The sequence below is a fragment of the Lacerta agilis genome, chromosome 5 (genome assembly GCF_009819535.1).
Source record: "Lacerta agilis isolate rLacAgi1 chromosome 5, rLacAgi1.pri, whole genome shotgun sequence".
Lineage (NCBI taxonomy): Eukaryota > Metazoa > Chordata > Lepidosauria > Squamata > Lacertidae > Lacerta > Lacerta agilis.
Window position 1 is genome coordinate 75,438,928 of NC_046316.1, and position 23,665 is coordinate 75,462,592.

At 43.5% G+C, this 23,665-nt stretch overlaps 1 protein-coding gene across 13 annotated transcripts in view; it reads left to right on the plus strand.

Annotated features, from left to right (window-relative positions):
* The window catches only part of LEKR1 (leucine, glutamate and lysine rich 1), a 71,848-nt gene extending 59,616 nt beyond the window's left edge, over positions 1-12,232 (plus strand). For 7 of the 13 annotated variants that reach the window (XM_033150497.1, XM_033150498.1, XM_033150499.1 and 4 more), the window contains 3 exons: positions 2,250-2,405; positions 4,928-5,227; positions 11,201-12,231. In XM_033150497.1, coding sequence (XP_033006388.1) covers positions 2,250-2,405; positions 4,928-5,227; positions 11,201-11,590 — 846 coding nt within the window. In that variant the 3' untranslated portion in view covers positions 11,591-12,231. Of the gene's footprint in view, positions 1-2,249; positions 2,406-4,927; positions 5,228-11,200 lie in introns of all 13 variants that reach the window. The other 6 variants (XM_033150504.1, XM_033150503.1, XM_033150502.1 and 3 more) reach the window with 1 other exon arrangement.
* The last annotated feature ends 11,433 nt before the right edge of the window (positions 12,233-23,665 follow it).

Genomic DNA, 23,665 nt, shown 5'->3' on the forward strand with positions numbered 1-23,665 from the left:
AGCTGTCCTAAACAACTTAATTTCTCACATATAGGATATAATTTTAGCATGAGGTCACTCTGTTTGCACCATCAGAATTTGTTGTGCAGCTTGACATTTAAAATGGATAAAGAACTAACAGAAATAAGAGACAGCACTTAGATTTGCTAACCAGTATTAAAATGTGCTGAATGTCAAGTGTTCTGAAAATGCTCTCATCAGACCAAAGAGATGTTGCTGTATTTTTCTTGGGTCATTGTGCCATTACATAGGCATAATGTGTTCCCTTTATTTTTTTTAAAAAAATATCAATCCACATGTTTTGTTAAATGAGAAAAAATCTCTTTTAAAATTAAGTTGCTTCAAGTGGTGTTTTGGCATTTAATGCACAGAGTTATAAAAATGCTCTGCAAGTAGAAGAAATCAATTGTTGCTATGCAACTTGAACAAGATAATTGAGAAATATCTTTCAGAATCCTCATTATTATGGTTATTAGTTACCCTGATTTCAGGTGTTTGCTAAATGGGAAACATTTTCATCCTGAGAGTAGTTTCCAGTGATGTGTCAATACTGCCATTCAACTTTCATGTCAGCCCCCTGTTGGCAATGTTTTAAGTGTACTTCAGCCACTTCCCTGACCTGCGCATGCAACATATAATAAGCACTTGTGCTGCACTTCAGCAGTGATGAGGTCCACTTCTTTACCAGCACAGAGGTGATTTCCTGATAGGAAAAACACAATTATCCTGATTTGTAAGAAGAAGTGTACACAGAATGGGTGCTGCCCACACATTTTTCACAGGGTTAAAAAGCCCGATCTGGGAGCTGAGCCTGTGCTTCCCTCTTTCCCCAAAGAGATGTCCAGCAGCACTCAATCTGACTGGGGTTGGGGTTCTTTCTAGGTTGGGCATCAGCCCAGCAAAATGAGCATAACGGAGGGCAAGAGCACAATTAAAAGGCACCAAGTATAAGCCCTGCCTGCCAAAGAACTATTGAAGATGCATTTAAAGACTCCTGATAGTCCTTTGCCGCCATGTTCCTTTTCACCCGTGTCTTCAACTCGCCCCACATTTGACATTATATCAAGTGTGGGGAATGTGGGTATGGCTTTCACCAAACTGCCTTGTGGGCTGAATCCGTACAGCTGCCGGGTTGAAAGGCAAGAGCTTCCCCACTGCTTGTCTGTGCCAAGAAATGTTAACATTTCTTGTAAATGTTCGTGAAATTCTCATAATGAGAGCTTGAGAGTGCGCCAAGGTGTGAATCTCTGATTAGAAAGCTGCAATAACGAGATCATCCTTCTGTGTGGGCTCCAGTCATTCTGCTAATTTGCCTTTGAGATATAATCGAAATAATGCATTTCAGAGCAAGCAAGAGTTCTGGGTTTGCTCTCACTTCCTTGAGCAGTGAGAAATTCCCGAGGTTACGTTACAGAGCTTAGGTTCTGTTGGGAGAGAGGGGGAAATAATAGTGGAGATTATTTTCACCTATGCAAATGGAAGCAAAGAGACGTGTTTAGCAGTTTTTAAGATTTCCAGAAAGAGCCCGTACTTCACCTTCCACAGACAAATGTCACGTCATTCCCTCTCCCCAAATTCGTTCTTCAGACTGGCTTCAAGCTGTTTCTTTGCATTGCCTTCTAGCTCTGAGGGGTGTTGCATTTTGGAGGCGAGAGTCATCGGGGAACAAATCCCTGAACCCATTTAGGGAACTCTTTAGGCAAAATCATTGTGATAATGATTCACTCTTAGCAATACAACCCATATTCAAATCATTCAAAACAATATGTTGGCATGCACTTAAGTTCTATTGAAAGCAATTGGAATGGAGCTCAGGCTGCAGTCCTATGTACACTAATTGGAACTGAGCATCATCAAGCAGGGAGGTACTTGTTTCCAAGTAAACATGCATAAGATTAGCTGGCTGTGTGAAGTTTAGAGACCAGTGGTGCATCGGACACTTCAGGTGGCAACAACAGATATCTATATCTGTTTGAAGCCTTAAAAATGTGTGTATGCATACAATATTGCTGACAGCTTTTATATTTCTCTGTGATTAGCATTATGTATATCATGGTTTTGCATGCTTTGTATATTTCATACTAATGAAAATTTATAGATATAAATGGATACATACAGGCTGTTCATCTTGATGAACATAATTTTTTTTACCACCACCCTTTTCTGAATTGGGTTGCCTGTATGTTCATTGTAAAACAAGACATGAGTTGAACAGATTCTTACTGACACCCAGGTTTTTCACTTTCTAGATCAAAGCTGATAGAGCAAAGGAACAAGCTCATCACAAAGAGGAGATTCTCAGCCTCAAAGAGGAAGCCAGAATGGAACTAGAAATTGAGAAACAAAAGCATCAGGAATTGATTGCAAAATATCAGAAAGATCACGATGACCAGCTACACCTTAAGGTTTTAGCAACTAAAAATAAACTGCTTTGGGATTTTGACAAAGGCATCGGGCGGGGGGGGGGGGATTCACTTAATTTCATCATGTAGATCATATGATACCATGGGGCTGTTAGACACAGTCAGGGTGTTAGACACAGAGTCACAGTCTAGGTTTTGAAGATTGAGAGCTGACATCAGTAAACAATCCCAAAATCAATAGTTATTGTTGACATGGGCAAGCAGCAAAAGAGTGCTTTAGTTACAGCATGTTGCTCAAACTGGACTTGTTTATATAGTCAAGATGCCCAGATTGTCATATCTGAGTTGCAATCCTGTCTACAAAATTTGAGGAATCCCTGAGAGTTTCAGGCACACCCCTTTGCGACTCCCTTCGGTCTTTTACAGATCACAATGTTCTTCTGTGTGACTGTGAAATCCATCAATCAGAGGCAGCATTTATCCCACTTCAGAAAAGAAATGAGTCAGGAACCCTCTTTCCATTCATTTTACTTCTTGAGCTCTGTCCCTTGAGGCTGATACTTCAAAGAGTCCAAAGTGACTTCCATGGTGGCTGTCCCAGGAAAACTGATCATGTAAACAGGGTAATTCTCACATCTCTATGTGCTTGAAGTAAATTCTGATTATCAAATGATAAAAGAATGTGCAATCAAGCTAATGCAGTGTTACATTTTGGTATAAGCCCAAAATTCCTAACCCAGTTCTTTATTTAAAAAAATAAAAATTGCTCTGGCTTCTCCAGTTTTGAAAATGCATAAAGACCATATTTTGGGGGGGCGGGAGGAGTGATCCAAGCTCAAAAGAGGAGAATATGCAGAAAGTTCCTGGTTCCATCTCCAATAGTGCTAGAGCCAAGTATCTTCCCAGTGGTTTTTGAATGAACTCTTCACCTGATGTCTAATCTAGTTGGCGGGAGGTGGGCAGAAGCAAATTCTTCACATTTTTGTGAGGAAGGGGTGTTGTATTACCTTCTGTATGCAAGGTGGCTAGGAGTTTCTTCCTTCTGCACCCGCCACCCTCAAAAAAAGGGACTTCCTCTTCAATGAAAGAGTAGCTGGCTGGGAGGAAGATAAGATATGGGCTGCCATATGTCCAGAATTTCCCGGTCATAGCTGGGATTTGCCCATCAGAAATAGCGTCCGGGCGGAATTTGAAGAAATCAGTAAAAACGTCTGGGGAAAGCTGAGTGTATTTAGCAACCCATGTTGGAAGCTCAACAACTTTGCAAAAAAACAAAACACTCTCAACAACTTTTGTGTCTGAATTTTCATTTTTTGAAATACAGCAACCCTAAGTAAGACCGGAACAGTAAAGGAAGCTGAGAAGCCATTGGCAGCCACCTCTGTAGAGGGGAACAGCCACTAACTTCTCTCACAGCCCCCGCCATGCCTTTGTGCAGCACTGCAGCTCACTTGGCAAGGATCACCTCAGAATTTCTGGATTTGAGAAGCAGGATTTGCTTTGGAGACCTTGTCGTTTGTTAAGATCAGACTGGCAGTCACCAGGAACAGGGCCTTTTCATTGGACAGGCTCCATTATGGAACTGCCTCCATGAGAAAATCCAGCAGCTAACATCCCCACCTCACACAGAGTCTTCAGACATGTCACAAAGGCTTGTTTGTTTGTTTGTTTGTTCTGCAAGGCTTTCTACAAGCAAAACTTTCTATCTCAATGCTGACTTCTGGATACTTAAAACTTTTCTACTACATTATTCATGGATCTTTTTAGTTCTTTGCCATTTATTTTATTTGTCTATTGGAAAGCAAAGTAAATTAATGAATAAAATATATAACATAGTAAATATTCCTTGTTCATTCATTCGTGATCTGTCCTTGTTCTAGTGCAGTTTGCTCTCTCTCTCTCGTCCTGTTGCAGTAATTCACTTAGATAAAGAACAGGCGTGCCCACACAACTGTTTATCGTGGACTTGGATTTAAACAGATATTATATATGTATATAATTTTAATTCTGTCATGGTTTAATTGTTTTTAATTATTATTATTTTCTATGTTTTTTGCGATTCTTGTTTTTATCTTTAAGCCACCTTGAGTCCCATTAGGAAAAAGGCGAGGCAATAATAATAATAATAATAATGATGATGCATATTTTTGGCATCTTCCACAAAACATCATCCTCATCAAGATGCTGTCCCATGCCCCCACTTTAAACCAGATATGCCATTCTGCTTTTCCTTTCAACGTCTAGTTTCCCCCCTGAAAAGGTAAATCCTGATTAAATGGGAAAATAATAATTGATGGCATTTTAAGGAAGTCAATATTGGGTGGGTCCACGGTGTAAAATGTGCAAGCATCAAGTCCACAATAAACTGGGGGGAAAACCCACCCCTTTTTAAAGAAAAAAAGGCCACACATTTTATCTGAACTATTGTTAGTGCTACTGATTTATGAAGTGATGATTTCACATCTTTCGAAACCTCACTTAACCCTATTGAAAATGTGTTTAACCAAAAGGGTGCCTTGCCATCACGCCTTGCAAACCAACGAATGTCATTATTTGTCTTTCAGATACCTGCATTGATATCCAGTGCCACGAATAACCTGAAGATGGAAGTGGGCACCCTTGAAAAGAAGCTCCGTGAAGCCCAGATCAAGCTTACAGAGAAGCACCGAGAGAAAGAGGAGGAATGGCAAAGTTTAAAAAAACAAGTTGCTGTGCTTGAGCTCCAGCTGCAGGAAGAACAGACTGCCCATCATTCAGTGACAGAAGACATGAGAGAAGAAATAAAGAAGAAAAATTATGAGCTGGAAAAACTGACTCAAGAGCAAACGCAGTTGATTCAGAAAATGAATCAGATTCAAGAGGAGGTATGAATTCAACCAGGGTTCACAATTTAATGTCTCATCTCTTAAGTCCTTTTCGTACCTTGTATGGGTTGAGACCTAACCATCCTAGTCCAACAAACTAGGGAACAAGCCGTGTGCCTGCACAGTCTTTCTTCCCCAACCTTTTCCTCCTCTCTTGTGTACCTTCCTGGTTGCTTAATGTGTACGTGGTCGTCCATGACATCATAGCCAAAAACTAGAATATCTAACCAAGATCAACTTGTGTTTTGATGTCCTGGTATGTAGGGATCTTTCAAAACACAGTTTCCTGGTTTGGACACCATGATAAACTGTGTTAAGAAATAAGGAAGTGTTCAGTTAAGACACAATGGAAGAGATGGTGGGAACATCAGGCACAGAGCTTGTTCCTGGTTGAACAAACAGTGGTTTGTTGGGTTAGGATTGTTAAGCCCATTGTGTTGAATATGTGGAAGAGGGGAGTGGGGTTGCACATACTGACCTGGCTCCCAAATTCTGCACGCTCAGTGTAGTAGTAGGGTTCTCCCCGAATCCTCCAATACTTAAGAAACCTGCTTTCCCAGAAAGCCCTACATGTATACCATAGTACAGTGGTGCCCCGCTAGACGAAAATAATTCGTTCTACGAATTTTTTCGTCTAGCGGTTTTTTCATCTAGTGAAGCGGCAATGACAGCCGCGCTCCGCTAAACGAAAAAAAAAGACGAAAATTTTTCGTCTTGCGAAGCAGCCCCATTGACTTTTTCGTCTTGCGGGGCGGCTTCTGCTAGACGAATGCCGTTCGTCTAGCGAGTTTTTCGTCCAGCGAGGCATTCGTCTAGCGGGGCACCACTGTACATGCTTAAGTTATTAGCTGGGAGGAGCGCAGAGAGAAGAAATGCCATGGTGCATCTGCAGCAGTACCTTCATCTGCCCTAGCTACAACAAAACATGTCTCTCCCATATTGGTCTCTACAGCCACAGCAGACACTGTAACCTTCCAACAGTTTGCTTTCACCCCCAAAGGCGCACTCCTCCATTATCTCCCAAGACAGATGGAAGCCAACCAAGTTCTTTGCAGACAGTCAGGCACAGGGAGGTCTAGAGCAGGGACACTGCACAATGCTGCTCACTTTCATATGTTCAGAGCAACGTGCAAAAAGGTATCATTGCTCAACACTTGAAAGCATCCATAGTTGTCTGAACAAAACTGGCTCCACTGATAAGTGTTATGTCAGGCAAAACAATTTTTTTGGAAGAGGTACATCTTTGTGTGGCATTTGAGCTACAATGACTTTCACACATTTGAGTGCTGCTGAGCCATTGTGTGCGAACTCATCCCTTGAGCATGTCTGGTTTGCAGGATACAACCAGGAATATGGGGAATTGATCCAAGCCCAAGAGTATGAGGAAAGAGCTAAGGAAACCTTTCTCTTGGGACATCTTCATGGAATTTTATCAGCCCGCAGAAACAGCAGCAGTGATGCAGGAAAATCCATGGCAACATCACTCCTGAATGAGTGTAGTCTGGCCCCAGGGTGAAGGCATCAGTGCCGCAGATTGACCAAGGTTGTCTCACTCTGCGCATGACCCTCAACAGAAGCTGTGTCCACATTTCTCCCCCTCCCTCTTCTCTTCCAACAAAGAGTACATATCCTTTTGAAGTCTCCAGGGAGTTCTCTGCTAGCCGCAGACAAAGTGCCCCAGACACAATAAAAGTGCCCTATGAAATTTAGCTGTCAAGTTCAGTCAGACTGTGGTAGTGACCTTGAATCTTGCAAAATGTAGTAGGAATAGTAGTACATAGGCCAGAACAAGACATTCCAAAATAGATTATTCCAAAATAGAATAAACCCCAAAGACACAGCTGTGGGTGGGAATTAGGAGCCAGATGTCAAAAAATATCAATCCAGATGGTACGTGCTAATTTTCCTTGTGACAACTGATTGGATTACTTATTGAAAGTAATATGTACTCCAGTTTTTGGTTTTTAAAAATGCCCAAGGTAGCTTATAATAAAATAATTAAACAGTATAAAAACCCCCAAACCCTGATACACCCAAAAAGAGGCTAAGAACTGGGAGGTTTCTAAAAAATTTTTTTTAAATAGCTCAGATTCCTGAGAGTATAAAACATTTGAGAAGCCGAACACCAAACTCAAAAAGAGTTCACAAAATGGCAGCCATCTGAGATCAGGCATGATAAGCCTGTTCAGGGACATAGGCCATCTCAGGGTGATTCCATCCCTTTCTACAAATTCATGCCATATTTTGGAAAGGGCAACCTAAGGGTTAATGTCTTTAGCCCTTATGTGAATAAGCCCTTTTCTAAAACATGAATAGCCAGCATGGATGCAAAGGGGCAATTCAGATAGGGACTGTAGTGAGATCCTCTGCCACAGTACTGATCAACGGATAGAAACAAAAATCAGGTATGGGGAACCTGCGGCCCTCCATATGTTGTTGGACTCCCAACTCCCATCAGCCCCAACCAGGATGGCCAATGGCCGGCCAGGATGGGAGTTGTAGTCCAACAACAACTGGAGGGCCACAGGTTCACCATCCTTGTCCTAGGGGAAAGAGATGCAAGCATGAGGGTCCTGTGTGAGTGTCTGGAGGCAGTTGGAGGATGGATGGCGGCTAATAGATTGAGATTGAATCCTGACAAGACACAAGTACTGTTCTTGGGGGACAGGAGGCGGGGAGGTGTAGAGGACTCCCTGGTCCTAAATGGGGTAACTGTGCCCCTGAAGGACCAGGTGTGCAGCCTGGGAGTCATTTTGGACTCACAGCTGTCCATGGAGACGCAGGTTAATTCTGTATCCAGGGCAGCTGTCTACCAGCTCCATCTGGTACGCAGGCTGAGACCCTACCTGCCCGCAGACTGTCTCACCAGAGTGGTGCATGCTCTAGTTATCTCTCGCTTGGATTACTGCAATGTGCTCTATGTGGGGCTACCTTTGAAGGTGACCCGGAAACTACAACTAATCCAGAATGCGGCAGCTAGACTGGTGACTGGGAGCGGCCGCCAAGACCACATAACACCGGTCTTGAAAGACCTACAATGGCTCCCAGTACATTTCCGAGCACAATTCAAAGTGTTGGTGATGACCTTTAAAGCCTTAAACAGCCTCGGTCCAGTATACCTGAAGGAGCATCTCCACCCCCATCGTTCTGCCCGGACACTGAGGTCCAGTGCCGAGGGCCTTCTGGCGGTTCCCTCACTACGAGAAGCCAAGTTACAGGGAACCAAGCAGAGGGCCTTCTCGGTAGTGGCACCACCCTGTGGAATGCCCTCCCACCAGATGTCAAAGAGAAAAACAACTACCAGACTTTTAGAAGACATCTAAAGGCAGCCCTGTTTAGGGAGGCTTTTAATGTTTAATAGATTATTTCATTTTAATGTTCTGTTTGAAGCCGCCCAGAGTGGCTGGGGTAAGACTGAAATAGGACTACTAATGAAATCAGACTTAGCTCATAATTTAGAATCAGATCCTTCACCATGTCCTTGACTATATTGGGGTTTGTTTGCTTTTAATTCTTTATAAAATGCAAAACCATCTAACACTTTCCCAGCCCTTAATGCTCAATGGTTATTGCATGCCAAGGCCCCATGACCCGCAGTTCTCTAGTAGATAATAAACACACATACACAAGTATTTTGGCTTATGGGTTCAAATAGGCCACAACTTTATTGGTTACAGATGTGAGTGGTTTGGCTTAGGCATTGGGTGAAGCCAGGCTATATCTCAACTACCACCTGTCTGCAGGTTGGGGTCGTGGCATGGTCCTAGCCCATGTCCTGGCATCAGACAGAAGCCACACCCTTGGATCCCTTTAAAGATGAGTGGTATTGTAATTCCAACTCCTTCCAAGGGCTTGAGGCACATAGACATTGCCAAAGACATTTCTGAACCATGTGAGCTTCTGGGGGGTGGGGGGCATATACGACCTTTGCAGTTCTGTTGTCAGCAAATCTAAGTGCTATACAGTTGCTGGAAAAGGCATTCAACTGACATTCAGTTCAATGTGGCTTGCACAGTATAATTCTTAATGCTGGGTTATGCACTATCACTCAGGAAAAAGGGTTTTGCTCCATTTATTCACTTAAATGCAGCTTGAATATCTAGTATCATTGTGGGTGTTTTCCTCTACCATTATCATCCTTTTCTCATTTAACCTTAACCGCAATTCTGTTGAGAAAAGTGGTTGAAAATAAAATGGACAACTCAGGGCAGATTTATAAAATTATGAATGGTGTAGACATAATTCATTTTGTTTATTTTTTGTTTATTTAATTTACAGACCATTTAGAGAGAGTGTGTGTATGAATGACACACACACACACACACACACACACACACACACACAATAAGTACAGTGGTACCTTGGTTTACGAACTTAATCCGTTCCAGAAGTCCATTCTTAAACCAAAGTGTTCTTAAACCACGGCATGCTTTCCCATAGCAGCGGGGGACTCAATTTACAAATGGAACACACTCAACAGGAAGCGAAACATGTTCTTATTCCAAGGCAAAGTTCACAAACCAAAACACCTACTTCCAGGTTTGCAGCGTTCTTAATCTTAGTTCTTAAACTAAGCTGTCCTTAAACCAAGGTACCACTGTACAATAAAAACCATGAAAAATAATTTACATAAGAGGAAAATGTACATAGAATATCCATATAGATAAAACCAGAAAGCATTAATAAGGCAGCATAATGAAGATTATTCATGCAATATAGCACACATTCATACAATTTGCCAATATCACTCAGCAGTCCACACAGCCACCAGAACCTTTCACTGCCTCGTACATTTTGTCTTATCAACCAGCCACTCAAACATAAAAATACTCACACTCAACAATATCACAACTCATACAAAGGATTACTGCCAAGTACCATATAACATTTCCCAGTACATTTCTGAGCACAATTCAAAGTGTTAGTATTAACCTTTAAAGCCCTAAACAGCCTCGGTCTTGTATTCCTGAAGGACCGCCTCCAACCCCATCGTTCACCCTGGACACTGTTGTCTAGCTCCTAGGGCCTTCTTGGTAGTGCCATCCACCCTGTGGAACGCCCTCCCATCAGATGTCATGGAAATAAACAACTATTTGATTTTTAGAAGACATCTGAAGGCAGCCCTGTATAGAGAAGCTTTTAATATTTGATGTTTTATTGAGTTTTAAATATTTTGTTGGGAGCCACTCAGAAAGGCTGGTGCAACCCATTTGGATGGGTGGCATATAAATAAAGTTGTTGTTGTTGTTGCTCCTCCCTTGGTTGGGACACTATACTTCAGTTAGAATAGCATTACCAGTAGCTTTTTTTTGGCTGCTGCTGCATCACAGTGTTGACTCCTGTTAAGTTTGTGGTCTACTAAAACCCCTAGATCCTTTTCACATGTATTACTGGAAAGCCAGGTGCTCCCCCCCCCCATCTTATATTTTTGCAGCAGGTTCTTCTTGCCTAAGTGTGGGGTTTTTTGTATAGTTGTTGTAAACCGCTCTGGTATTTTTTTAAATGAATAGTGGTATATAGTATTTTAATCAAGTTGTATCCAGGGACAGTTTTGTGTCTGGCCAAAGAACCAAGCGGAGCAAGCATTTCCAAAAAGCAAACCGCTTTTGAAGCTGAGGTGAGTTTCAAAAGCAGTTTGTGGTGCGTCATGGCACTCTGCACTGTTCAAAGGAAAAGCAGTTTTAGAGAGCCCTGAGCGCATCTGAACTCTAAAGTACCTCTCTGCATCCCAGGCACAGATGTTCTGTCACCACACCCAAGGCAGAAGAATGCGGCAGCCAATACTTTTACTGACATGAATACGTTGCTTATCTGTTGCAAGCGTTTCAGCACATAATGCGTAGTCGCCTGTGCACTCTGTTCCTTGAGTCCTCTACGTTTTAAGAAGAAAGCACGCAATATTTATACCTTTCTTTTTTGTCTTCCCTGACAAATGCCTTATGAAATATGTGTGTCTCTTTATGCTCCTCGCAGAATGCTCTTCTCCAGGACACAGTGCGCAGGGAGTGTGAGGAACGGTATGAGCTCACCGAAGCCTTGGCTCAAGCCAAAGAACAAGTCGTGGAGCTAAAGAAACTCGGTGGAAACTTCCAATTGTCACAGTGTTCTCTCAGTCAGGGCAGCCTAACCTCCGCTGCATTGGTCAGCAATCACGGGCAGAGAAGCCCAAACTGTGGGAAAGGAATAACATTCTTGGGACACTGTGGGATTTCAAGAGCCACTAAAGCACCGCTCTCTAATAGGTACAAAAGCGGCATGAACGCAAGCTTGCCTGCTCTGCCGTCCCCAAGCAGAAAAACATCTCTAGATGAATCCAGGAAGAGAATCACAGCAGTTCTAAAAAGACAGATGAGTGAGCTGTGATGAATCAAGGACTGCTCTCTCTCTCTCTCTCTCTCTTTCATCGAGAAGAGTAAGGAAAAAAACAGTGGCATAGGTCATTAGGCCACCCCAGTGTGGCTCACAGGGGAAAATACCAGATTTTACTGCCGGGCAATTAGCATGTTTCTAGCGCTGAGTGTTGTTGTTTTATATACAAGCAACATCAAATTAAGCTAAGCAGTGGTTTTTAATCTCACACGTGAAATCATGAATCGGCATTTTGCTTTGTAAATGCTGGTGACTTAGGCCTGGTTCTGACTGAAGTAGCAATCTTGTATATGGCTTCTGCCTGCAGATGAGGCTTCACATAAAGGATAAACTGAAGAGCAGGGTGGAAGTATTTCCCTACAGCAAAGTAGATGTCGGGGGTGTCAAGCCTAGCCTTGTCCCTGCATGTAGAAAACTAGTGTGGCAAGGAGAAGACTGGGCTACAACATTTGTGTGTGTACAGGATATGTATTCAATCTGAAGTGGTACGACGCAGACACAGATATAGCACATCAATGAGAATGAGGCCTATCTACAACTGGTGTAGAAGATATAGTAAATTGATTAAAGTACTTCACACCTACACCATCCTGAAGTATTTTTCACCTTGCATGCCTCCATTGTTAAAATGTTAATAAAAACATGCAAATTCCCCCCCCCCCACCTCACAACCTCTGGTTTTGTCCTACTTCGCATGATTGTACTGTGGTGGAGTTGCTCTGTTCAAACGAATAGTATTCGTAAAGGACCAGTATTTCTCATTCGGACTTCGAGGTCAGATTTGGAAATAGCCAAGCACTGCAGAATGGAGAGAGGTAGCAGAATATTTGACTGAGGAATAAACAAACTGCTTATGGGCAAAGGAAACTACCACAAATTTTTATAAACTTTGCACTGAGCGGAAGCCAAATCACCTGAAGATGTTGGTGGTGGCTTAGCAATGAGCTGAACAGTCATAAGTTGTATAATAACAGCAAAATTGTTGGAAGTTTTTGCTAAATGAGTGTCAGGAAGCAGCGGAAGCAACAGTTTCAAAAGTTCATCTCACAAGCAAATTTGTGTGTGTGTGTGTATTTTCAACACCTCCACTGCTCTGCACCAACCATACTGTATGTGTCCTACCAAGATGCCCCCATCAAACCTAGATTCTATTAAACATGAAGCATCCTAACAGCCAGAACTAGCTTTATGACAATGTTTTCTTCTTCATGTGGCCAAAATTATATTATTCACTAAGCAACGGCACTTTCAAATTTGGTATGGTTTGTGGCAAAAACTGTTTGACAGCAGAATAGCATATTACAAGGAGCATGGTTTTATTCTGGAATGTGTCCCTTTTAGTAAAAGCACATTTTAAAAACAAAAGGGCTCCCTCTGTAACTATCGTATCTTTTAAGTGCTCTGCTCAGTGTTGCAGCTAGATTTCACTAACAAGTGTGTGCCATCTCGGGGCGGAATGAAATGGGAATTGTTTCCTTTTAATTCCTTTCTGCTTTTACCTAAAGACCGAAGCTAGAAGAAGCTGGAATCATGGCTAACGGATTCAGTGAATGGGAGGGTAAAAACAAGGCATGTCTGGAGGAGGCAGAAAATATTGCAAGGTATTTTATATTAGCATGGATATTTTATTCCAGGGCATGCAGGATGACGCTAGCTTCTAACTAGACAGAAATATAAGAACCTTTTATCAGTCTGATCTTCGGACCCGCTAGGCTGGAGTAAGTGGATTTAATTAGTCATGATGGAGGCAAAGAAGCCATGTCATATTATCCTAAGTGCATGTTTCGTGAAAGAATTCACCATGGGAGCTGCTTCCACTGCTGAGGCGATGCTTTACTGCAATTAGCAGGTGGAATTAGCGCTTAATACAGTGCTATATTTTCCATTAATACCTTCCACGATATTTACTCAGAAGCAAGCCCGATTTTTAATTAGGCGTTTCCTGCTTCGGTAGTTGCATGGAGGGTGCCATTTTATGTTAGCCCAACCACCCCTAACGTGGCACCTTGCTCCTGCAGTTTTAAAAAATGATTTCAATTCCAGGCCTGGGGCAACCAGTGGGTCCAGAAGCAGTCTTAGGAAAATAAAACAGCCTCTGCTTGGAGCCTTGCCAGCCGTGTGCTAGGAGGGAGAAGGGGGACCCCCACTGCTGCTTCTGCCTGGTAAACTTGGAGGGAAGGACAGCGGGGATTCTGTGGAAGGTGACTGAGGGGCGAGGAGAGCAGTGGTGGAAGAGGAAAGGCAAATGGATGGGAAGAGTACTTTTTAATAAATACAGTTGCAGGGAGCTTTTCATGTGGGGGGCTATAGGGGTGAGAGGTTGGGCCTGTTCCAAAATCAGTGGCTTCAATCACAGGCTGATGAGCACAGTTCCTTCCACCTGCCTTCCAAGAGGGATCTGACCAAATGCCCACATCAGAGACATTGTAGGACAGGGGTCAGCAACCTTTTTCAGCCGTGGGCCGGTCCACCGTCCCTTAGACCATGTGGTGGGCCGGACTATTTTTTTTTTGGGGGGGGGGGTTGGAACAAATTCCTATGCCCCACAAATAACCCAGAGATGCATTTTAAATAAAAGGTCACATTCTACTCATGTAAAAACATGCTCCCAGACCGTCCATAGGCCGGATTGAGAAGGCGATTGGGCTGCATCCAGCCCATGAGCCTTAGGTTGCCTACCCTGTTGTAGGAAATCTGAAAGTGGCTCCCAGGCTTGTGCCAGTGGATTGCCTGGTGCTGGAGTGGAGAGGGGGCTTAAGCTGGGCTGGGCAACAGTGGGTCTTGGGCAACAGTTGGGTACTGAGGCCCTGGCATTTGACTCGGGATGCCTTGGGCTCATGCTAGGCCTGGAAATGTTTATTTATTTATTTTTTTAATCACCCAGCCTTCTACAGTCTAAAGCTGTGTAGTTCACTCTACCAACTCAGAATTCTGTTTTCTTTCAACAAGCCTTGTTATTTTGCTAATATGTGTTCTTGATTACAGCAAGTGGAAGGTATTTATTTCTCCCGAAAGTACCTGGTATGTTGCACACGCTCCAGTACCAAATAATAATGAGTATTCATTTAAGCTCAGTCTTCAACAGCATCCATCATTTTCTGAAGCACATTATAATAATCACCGCCATCTTTTAAAGAGGTTGTTTGAAAAGCTCTCTGCCTGGGGCTTGGGGGGGGGGGCAAAAGGTTTCGCTGCTGGAGGTACAATTTGTGCAATGGACACCCTGAGTCCCCAATGTCGTATTGTGAACTCCCCTGGGCCATAGAATCATAGAATTGTACAGTTGGAAGGGACCCCCAGGGTCATCTAGTCTAACCCCCTGCAATGCCAGAATCTCAACTAGATAATATATGAGACACAAAATCTCTCCCAACAAGGCACTGCCCTTTTACATTATCTCTGTCCACTGAGCAAACACGGGGTTACAAATATCGAGTTATTACAATCTTGCCACCCAGAACCCTGTGATGGTCATGAATTTCTACTGGCACCAGGATAATAAATGACCTGCGTTCTCAATAAATAAAAGGAGGTTCTTTTTGTACCCACAAGGCAGCAAATATCCTGTTATTACAGAGTTACGCCGTTATTTAAACTAGAATATGCAATGGGGGAGAAACAAAATTTCCCCGATTATTAGAACAGAAAGTAGAGAGACATGTACAGGAACTCATGCTATTTGATGTTTTGCCACTGCTTTAAGTAAAGCAAGCACCCGTTAAAGGTTCGTTTTATGGTTAATGCAGAGCAAGTAGACCCAAGGAGTTAAAAATATTTCACATAATTCCTTAAGGGACGATGACTGACGCTAACACAAGTTTCAGAATGAAAGCCCAACGTTACTAGTGAACGCTCTGTGCCTATCGCAGTACAGAATGTTATTTTTCATAGGCTCCCAAAACTCTTCACCCCAAAGGGTTAGTAGTATGGCACAGCCTATCCAAAGACACCTAGTTCTGGACTGCATCAGCCCAAAGATCACAGCGTACTGCGTTATTAACACAAATGGTTTCACACAGGCAATAATGCTGGCTGCAGTTGGCTGCAAAGTCCTGCTCGGAATGAGGAAAGATTAGGGATGGGGGTGTTTCTGCCAGGGCCGGCCCACCAGTAGACCAAATGAGCAAGATGCCTCTGGTGGCACCGTGGCAGGAACTGAAGGTTGTGAGAGGCAGCTATAGTGGTGCCTTCCATCCTGCCGTTCTCCCTCAGTCCTCCCCCCAGCCATTTTCCTTTACAGAAAGACAGAGCTGGGTGTGCCCTCCAAAGAACCCTTCTGCCATGACGCAGTCCCTCTGTGCATTGAAGCAAGATTCACCCATCAGTTTGGTTGGCTTGTGGGGCGGGGAATGGTGGCTGCAATATTGCCTCTTGCTTTGGGCAGCAAAATGGGGGGGGGAGCTCTGCATGGCTTCTTCCATCTTATGCTACGGAAGACTGACACAGCGTGAACCGACAGCATTGCCTTAATTATATTGTTACTAGAGGTTCGTCACATCATATTGTTGTTTAAATAACCTTTACATTCTAAATCCTGCTCATTTTGGAAACTCGAACGTATTCTTTGAACGATGGGTTCCCATCGGCGTTGGGGGAGGCAATTAACTTGGGCCTCATTTGCTTCTTAAGTTAATAAATACCAGCATTTGAGGATTGACTGCAGGGAGTGTTCCATTTTTTTATCTTGTATTCTTGGCTACTAAAACTCGTTTCCCCATCTGAGGCTCCTAGTACATGAAGGGGCGTTCTTTATCTCGGGTGCTTCTTGCATTTCCAGGGCCGCATCAAAGTGACAATCTGTATCACCTTTCCAGGCCGGCCTTAGTACCTTAGACAGAATGAGGCTGGCACCTCAGGTGGATGGATGATTTTGGGTGTAGTAAAAGGAGGGGGGGAACCAATTTCTTATATATTGTCTAGGAAAGGAGAGAGGTGCTTGTGGGATTTTTCTGTCTCAGACTGGCCTTGGGTACTTTCTGCTGGTGGGGGAATTTGCAATTCTGCCTCAAGCAACAAAATGTCTTGGACTGGCCCTGACTGTTGAGAAGTTGGAATCTGTGTTGGGTTGGGCTGCTTCCCAGTACTATTTTTATACCTAGTCTGCATAACTGAGGTACCCCGTCTATCAGGAAGTGAGGAAATATAATTAAGCTCAGTGTTTGGTACTTGTTTCCTTTTACCTTACTTGTTACCCTGTGTTGTCGTCTATTAGCTTTATGCTACGTTTTACTTGTTTTGTTATTTTGATTGATTTTAGAAATTTTCATTAGTGTGTTTCAATATGTTGTACAGTAAAGTGCAGTACAGTCGTACCTTGGAAGTCGAACGGAATCCGTTCCGGAAGTCCATTCGACTTCCAAAACGTTCAAAAACCAAAGCGCGGCTCCTGATTGGCTGCAAGACGCTCCTGCAGCCAATCGGAAGCTGCAGAAGCCCCGTCAGACGTCCGTCTTCCAAAAATAGTTCGCAAACTGGAACAGTCACTTCCGCGTTTGTGGCGTTCGGGAGCCAAAACGTTCAGGAACTAAGCTGTTCAACTTCCAAGGTACGACTGTAGGAGACGAATTGTATCTTGTGCAGAGGACGTTAGGTGCCTATTAGCGTTTATCTTTTGAATAGAGGAAAAAATGTCTGTGGCAACTCATGCCGCAAAGTCTGCAGAGGGAATAGCTCAGAGATCACCTCAGAGCAGGTGTGAGGACCCTTTGGCCCTCCAGTTGTCACTGAACTATAACTCCCGTCATCCTTGGTGCTTGCTGGGGCTGCTGGGAGTTACAGTTCAGCAACATTTGGAGCGCCAAAGGTTCCCCATGCCTTAAAGAATTGAAAGGGCCCTTTTGCATCCATTACAGCTTTCTTGCTTCATTTGGAAAGATGAAGGTTTTGTTAGAGATTTCAAATTGCCTACGTGCAGAAAATCAGCTGTCTATCTTCAAGCAATTACCAGTTGGCAGAAAGCCCAGATCTGCTCTCTCTCTAGACCCTTAGCAACGACCTGTGATTGGTCAATGAGTTCCTAAAGAGTGAGCTCTGTGTGAGAGCTTGTGTGGTTGTGTTAGGTGTGGCGTAAGTGGTCAGTGTAGGTTGATGAGAGAGAGAGAGACAGAGAGGAAAGATTTTATGTTTTGTTTCTTTTATTTGTATAGTCTGTACATAGTAACTTATGGATACTAGTTGCTTCAATAAATACTGTATATAGTTATCCAAGTGAGTTGCTGAGTTCCTGCGTTGTGCTGTCCAGTTAATTACACAACAGCCAGAAGCTTCCAGAAAAGTCTGCGGTTAACTCTGCTGTATCCAGGAATACGTTATATCCTGACACTAAATCTTAAGAGGTTTGACGTGTTTTCCTTTTGTGACAGTTGCAACACAAAACATACACCGTTCCGTCTTTGTATCTCACAATATCTTCTTGAAAACGGGACTAGGTACAGTGGTACCTCGGGTTAAGGACTTAATTCGTTTTGGAGGTCCATTCTTAACTTGTAACCGTCCTTAACCTGAGATACCACTTTAGGTAATGGGGCCTCCCGCTGCTGCCGCCGCTGCGCGATTTCTGTTCTCATCCTGAAGCAAAGTTCTTAACCCAAGGTACTATTTCTGGGTTAGCGGAGTCTGTAACCTGAAGCGTCTGTAACCCGAAGTACCACTGTATTATATTTGGTGCACGAGTCAGAGTCCAGCTCTTGTTAGAGAATTAGAGAAAGAGCATTTTTTCCCCTCCCAAGTTGTATGGCACAGCTGCCGTTATGTTGGGTTCTCCTTGATTACCTCGCAAGCAGTCCTTCAGTGTGATGCTTTAACGACAATGTAGGTTGTTCAGTCTTCTAATTAAAAGGAACGAGTTACTTGGGGGCCATTCCAAACATCAGCTTGCTGAGAGCATAATGAAGATGACATAATGGAACCATAAAAATGTCAAAGGAAAGGCTTTAGAGGTCGTTATTGGCTGTAGTTCAAGGAAGGACGTGCAACTCACTCTGCATTTTCCTGGGCAACCCGGGTAGCAGATCCTTGTCAAAATGTCTTGTTTATTTCTTGCAGATGCAATAAAAAAGGATGGGGGGGGGAACCCATATTGATTCCAGGCATCAAGGTGTGGGGCAAGGTCCGTGTTTACAGCTGAAGATATTTCGGAGCTTTTGAATGTCTCAATTGCAGCAAAAAGTTGACGAACAATTTAGCATAAATAGGCATTTGATTACATTGAACACATTCCGAATCAAAAGGCCAGCTGCAGGGAACAGCATGATGGAAAAAGGTCTTTAAAGCACTCCTCAGATTCTTTGCATTTGTGTGCGTGTGTGTATGTGTAACAAAGTTTCAAAAGGAGGATTGTGTATGAAAGAGTGAAATAAAAGCATTGATTGTAAAGAGGTCCCCACCTGTCTCATTCTGGAGGTCTGGTTTTGGCACCTGTGGACGTTTGCAGGCAACAAATGGTACCCCATAGATGGGGGTCAGGATCTTGTTTGCTTTCATTCCTGTGCAAACCAAGTATACAAATACTCAGCACTTGTGCAAAATCCCAGAGCCATTAACAAGGGGGAGTTGAAACTGCAAGAAGAGAAGCATCTGTATGCAAAGGATTATCAAGGGCTGACACTGGAAATCCTCAGCAACATCAAGATAAAGTCTAGGATTTCAGATCAGCCAGCATTTCCTGGGCCAAGCAATGATACCACGTTCTGCCAGACAACTCGTACTGGGAAGCCATAAATCTCTATAGTCTCTGCTTACCTGTATATACCACTCAAGTTTGGCCAGTGGTGAAACATCCACTTTGCATGCAAAAGGTATTTTGTTTAATCCCCAGTATCTCTAGGTAGGGCTGGGAAATAGCCTTGTCTAAAGCCCTTGAGATCTGCTGCCAGTCAGAGTACACAATGCTGAACTGAAGGGACCATAAGTCTGACTCAGTATATAAGGCAACTGGTTGCGTTCCTCCATATGATTTACTAGGCTCCATCCTAGAGGAGACAGACAGACGGTGGATGTTTTTAATCAAAGCATTAAAACATTAAAAGGTAATAAAGCAAAATGGGGAAAAACTAACCCATGCTTGCAAACACAAAATTGGGCTCATATCTCTAGTGGCTCATATCTCTAGGTAAGCAGCCACTAGAGGGTAACACTGAGACCAGGTGATGTATGGTGCCTGCCTAGTTTGCTGTCCAGGTGATAACTACTAGGGCTGAACACCCAATTTGGCTGAAGCCCATATCCTAAACTGAATTGTTCCTATTTGGAGGGATCCGGGTCTCATCTGAGTTGGGTTGAGACAGCTCTTGATCACAACTGGTAGTGCTGAATGGCGTGGAGCCATCTGGGGCTGTCAGGGGCAAGGCGTCAAGCAGAAAAGAAAGTGAGAAGAATGAGAAACGATGAAAAGCAGCTGCATCTTTGTGGGAGATAGTGGGGGCCTCTCCTCCTTCCTACCCCCGGAAGCAGCACAGTGCAGGACTGAATCCTCCAAGTGTCCCTATTTTCCAGGGACAATCCCAGATTTACACAAGCCGTCCCAGTTTCTGATTTGATTCTGGAATGTCCCACATTTCCTGAGGACACCCCCATTTTCATCGGAGAAATGTTGGAAGGTATGGAGTTATGTGACCCCCGAGCCAAGGAGATAAATAACTATACAACCTTTAGAAGGCGTCTTAAAGAAGCCCTGCATAGGGAAGTTTTTTTAATGTTTAATGTTTTATTATGTTTTTATATATGTTGGAAGCCGCAGGGGCAACCCAGTCAGATGGGCGAAGTAATAACCCAGTCAGATGGGCTTGAACAGCCATTTCTTACCTTCTCAGAGGCTCTTCAACCAAGGGCTCTCTGTCTTATGAAACAAAGCTGTTTCTGTTCACACCAGGTGGGTGCATTTACTAGTGATCCTTGCAAAACATACCTGGGAGTAAAATCAGGAAGCAAGTGTGCTTAGGATTGCTTCACAAAGCTGCAGTTCTAAAAACACTTACAGTACTAGGGAGCAAACCTGTTAAACACAGGGAGACTGCTGAGTTTGGGCTATATATACCAGTAATCTCGCTCATTACACATAGGTAACCAATCTCTATTGAGTCAGGCACCCGACTGTCAGCACTATTCTTTGCTTCAGAGCAGTCAGTTCCCAAAAAGCCTGCAGGAATGAAACAGTCTTCACCTGCCAGTGGAAGAACGAGAAGCAGGGAGCTGGTCTAGCTTCTCTAAGAAGGGAGTGCTAAGTCTGGGAGCAACCACCGAGAAGGTCCTCTCCCACGTCACCATCAAACGTGCCTGTGATGGTGGCAGGATTAAAAGAAGGGCCTCCAGCCAAACAATGTGCACACAATTCCAGTTACAGGTAGGTAGCCGTGTTGGTCTGCCATAGTCAAAACAAAATAAAAAATAAATCGCTCCAATAGCACCTTAGAGACCAACTATGTTTGTTCTTGGTATGAGCTTTCTGAAGAAGTGTGCATGCACACAAAAGCTCATACCAAGAACAAACTTGCCGTATTTTTCGCTCCACAAGACGCACTTTTTTCCTCCTAAAAAGTAAGGGGAAATATCTGTGCGTCTTATGGAGCGAATGGTGGTCCCTGGAGCTGAATTTCATGATCCAAAAGAGGATCATGCTTTATATTTTACAAAGAGAAAAGGGGGTGTTGAAAGGACCCCACTCAGCAGCTGATCAGCAAGAGATCGGGAGAGAGATAAGAGTCCCGGCTCCCTTTCAGCCCCGCCCTCTTGCCCAGGCCTCCATTGTTGAATGTGCTGCAGAGGGAGGTTGTTTGTTTCCCCAGCGACATGTGACTGGCTGATTAGATTATCTGTCTGGAAACTGTAGAAAAGGCTCCCTTTCCTTTAGAAGCTGCAAAAATGTGAGTTAAACCCCATAAAAACAGGGCTTTTCCTCTTTGCTTTTCCCTCTTTGCAAAAAAGCTGCAAAACTTTTAGCTGATCCTCAAAAGAAACAGGGCTTTTAGAGGAGGAAAACCAGAAAAAATATTTTTTATCTTGTTTCCTCCTCTAAAAACGAGCTGCGCCCTATGGTCCGGTGCGCCCTATGGAGCGGAAAATACGGTAGTTGGTCTCTAAGGTGCTACTGGAAGGATTTTTTTGATTTTTAATTTTGTTTTGAATGTGTACACAAATGCATCTTTTAGGGATAAGTAAGCATTAATATAATAATTTTATTATTTATACCACACCCATCTGGCTGTGTTTCCTCAGCCCTTCTGGGTGGCTTCCAACACATATAAAAACATAATAAAACATCAAACATTTAAAACTTCCCAATACAGGGCTGCCTTTGGATGCCTTGTAAAAAGTTGTGTAGTTCTTTATCTCCTTGACATCTGGTGGGAGGGTGTTCCACAGGGCAGGTGCCACTACTGAGAAGGCCCTCTGCCTGGTTCCCTGTAACTTCACTTATCGCAGTGAGGGGAGCTGCCAGGAGGCCCTTGGAGCAGGACATTGCCCATTATTTGTTAAAATAACATGCAAAAATGCTTTGTATTGTGGAAAAATGCTTGCAAAATATATAATTAGTCAAAACAACATTAAAAATGTGTGTTTTGGGGGGAAATTCACACTAAACTGATGAATTTTCAGAAGGATTTTTTTTAAAAACTGCAAATTTCTGTGGAAATGTACACAACTGAATTTAATGGTGGAAAAGTGAGAAACGGAGAGAAGCCAAAATTGATAGATTTGTTCAACCCAACTGCAAACCCTACAATGTACCCCAGCTGTTACAAAGACCAACTACACCTCAGTCTTCCCTTCCCTGAAATGATGCCTACAGACAGAACACATTCCATGAAAGGGTAAGTTTGTTTAAGAACCTTGCTCTGCTTTTCTTTTGAGTTATGGAAAGAGGGAGGGGGAGAATGGCCTCATGTCCTTGTCTTTCAATCTGTTCTTTAGGTCAGCTGAATATACAGCCCAACAGCTGCGCCGTGTTACTGCATTTCAATTACTTAAATGGAGCGCTCTGTTTTGGCGACACGTTTTATGGTCTTAACAGCCCATTAAAAATGTTCAGGGGAACATTCGCACCTTGCTCAGTGCTTAAGGTGTAGCCACTGCAAATATGTACTCAGCTGACTGACATCAAATAGGCCCACCAGGCACCAAACAGATCCTTAAGATATTGGAGGAGCGGGGAACTGAACCAAAACCTCTCCCCCCCCCCTCAGTGAGTATCTGAGCAGGTCATTAACAAAAATAAAAATTGGAAGTCGTATTCAGTGGAACCAAGACTGAGGTGATAGGGGGACGGGACTGTAGCTTGAAGCAGAAGCAATGCTGAATAAATATATTAAAATAATTGCAGAGATAAACTGAGTTCTTGCATGAAGTTCCGCTGCTTGCTAAAGGCACTCTCAAATATCACTGCAAGATAAACAGCTTATTGTGGAGTCAGTGCAGCTTATGCACGCAAGTTTTTTTTGTCCACACAATGCCATTGTTATGAAAGCTTCCCCCCCCACACACACACACTCCTTTGCAGTTACGTAATGCACAGTTCTCTTTACTGCAGAAAATCTGATAAGTAAAAACAACCTATTATACGTCTGCAGTCGCTAGTCGTGTGGAAACTTCGTAAGTCTTTTCTTGAGGAAGGGCAGTTTGTCCAACGCTGGGCTCAACATTGGCCATTTTGTTTCCAGGAAAATACGAGCAGGCCTATTCCTCCAATTGCCACAATGAAGGCACATTTGCATTTCAACAACCCAGTTAGGAGGCTCTGTTCCCTCAAGATCTCCACACGATGGGTGGGTGGGTGGAATTAGCTCACACGCTATAATTGCATGATAGAGTGGGGCAGGGGACTCGTGGCGCAGCAAGGCAGCAGCACAGCAGTGCGTCCAGGGGGAGAGTGTGCATTGCGGGGCAGCCGAAGAGGAGCAGTGCAACCCGTTGACAGAAATGGTACTGCGTACCATTGAATACCAGCAGAAAAAAAAGAACAGTCATACCTCCAGGTGCGAACGGGATCCGTTCCAGAGCCCCATTCGCAACATGAGCAGCGCACAACCTGCGCAAACCACCGAACCCGGAAGTAACCCGTTCCAGTACTTCCGG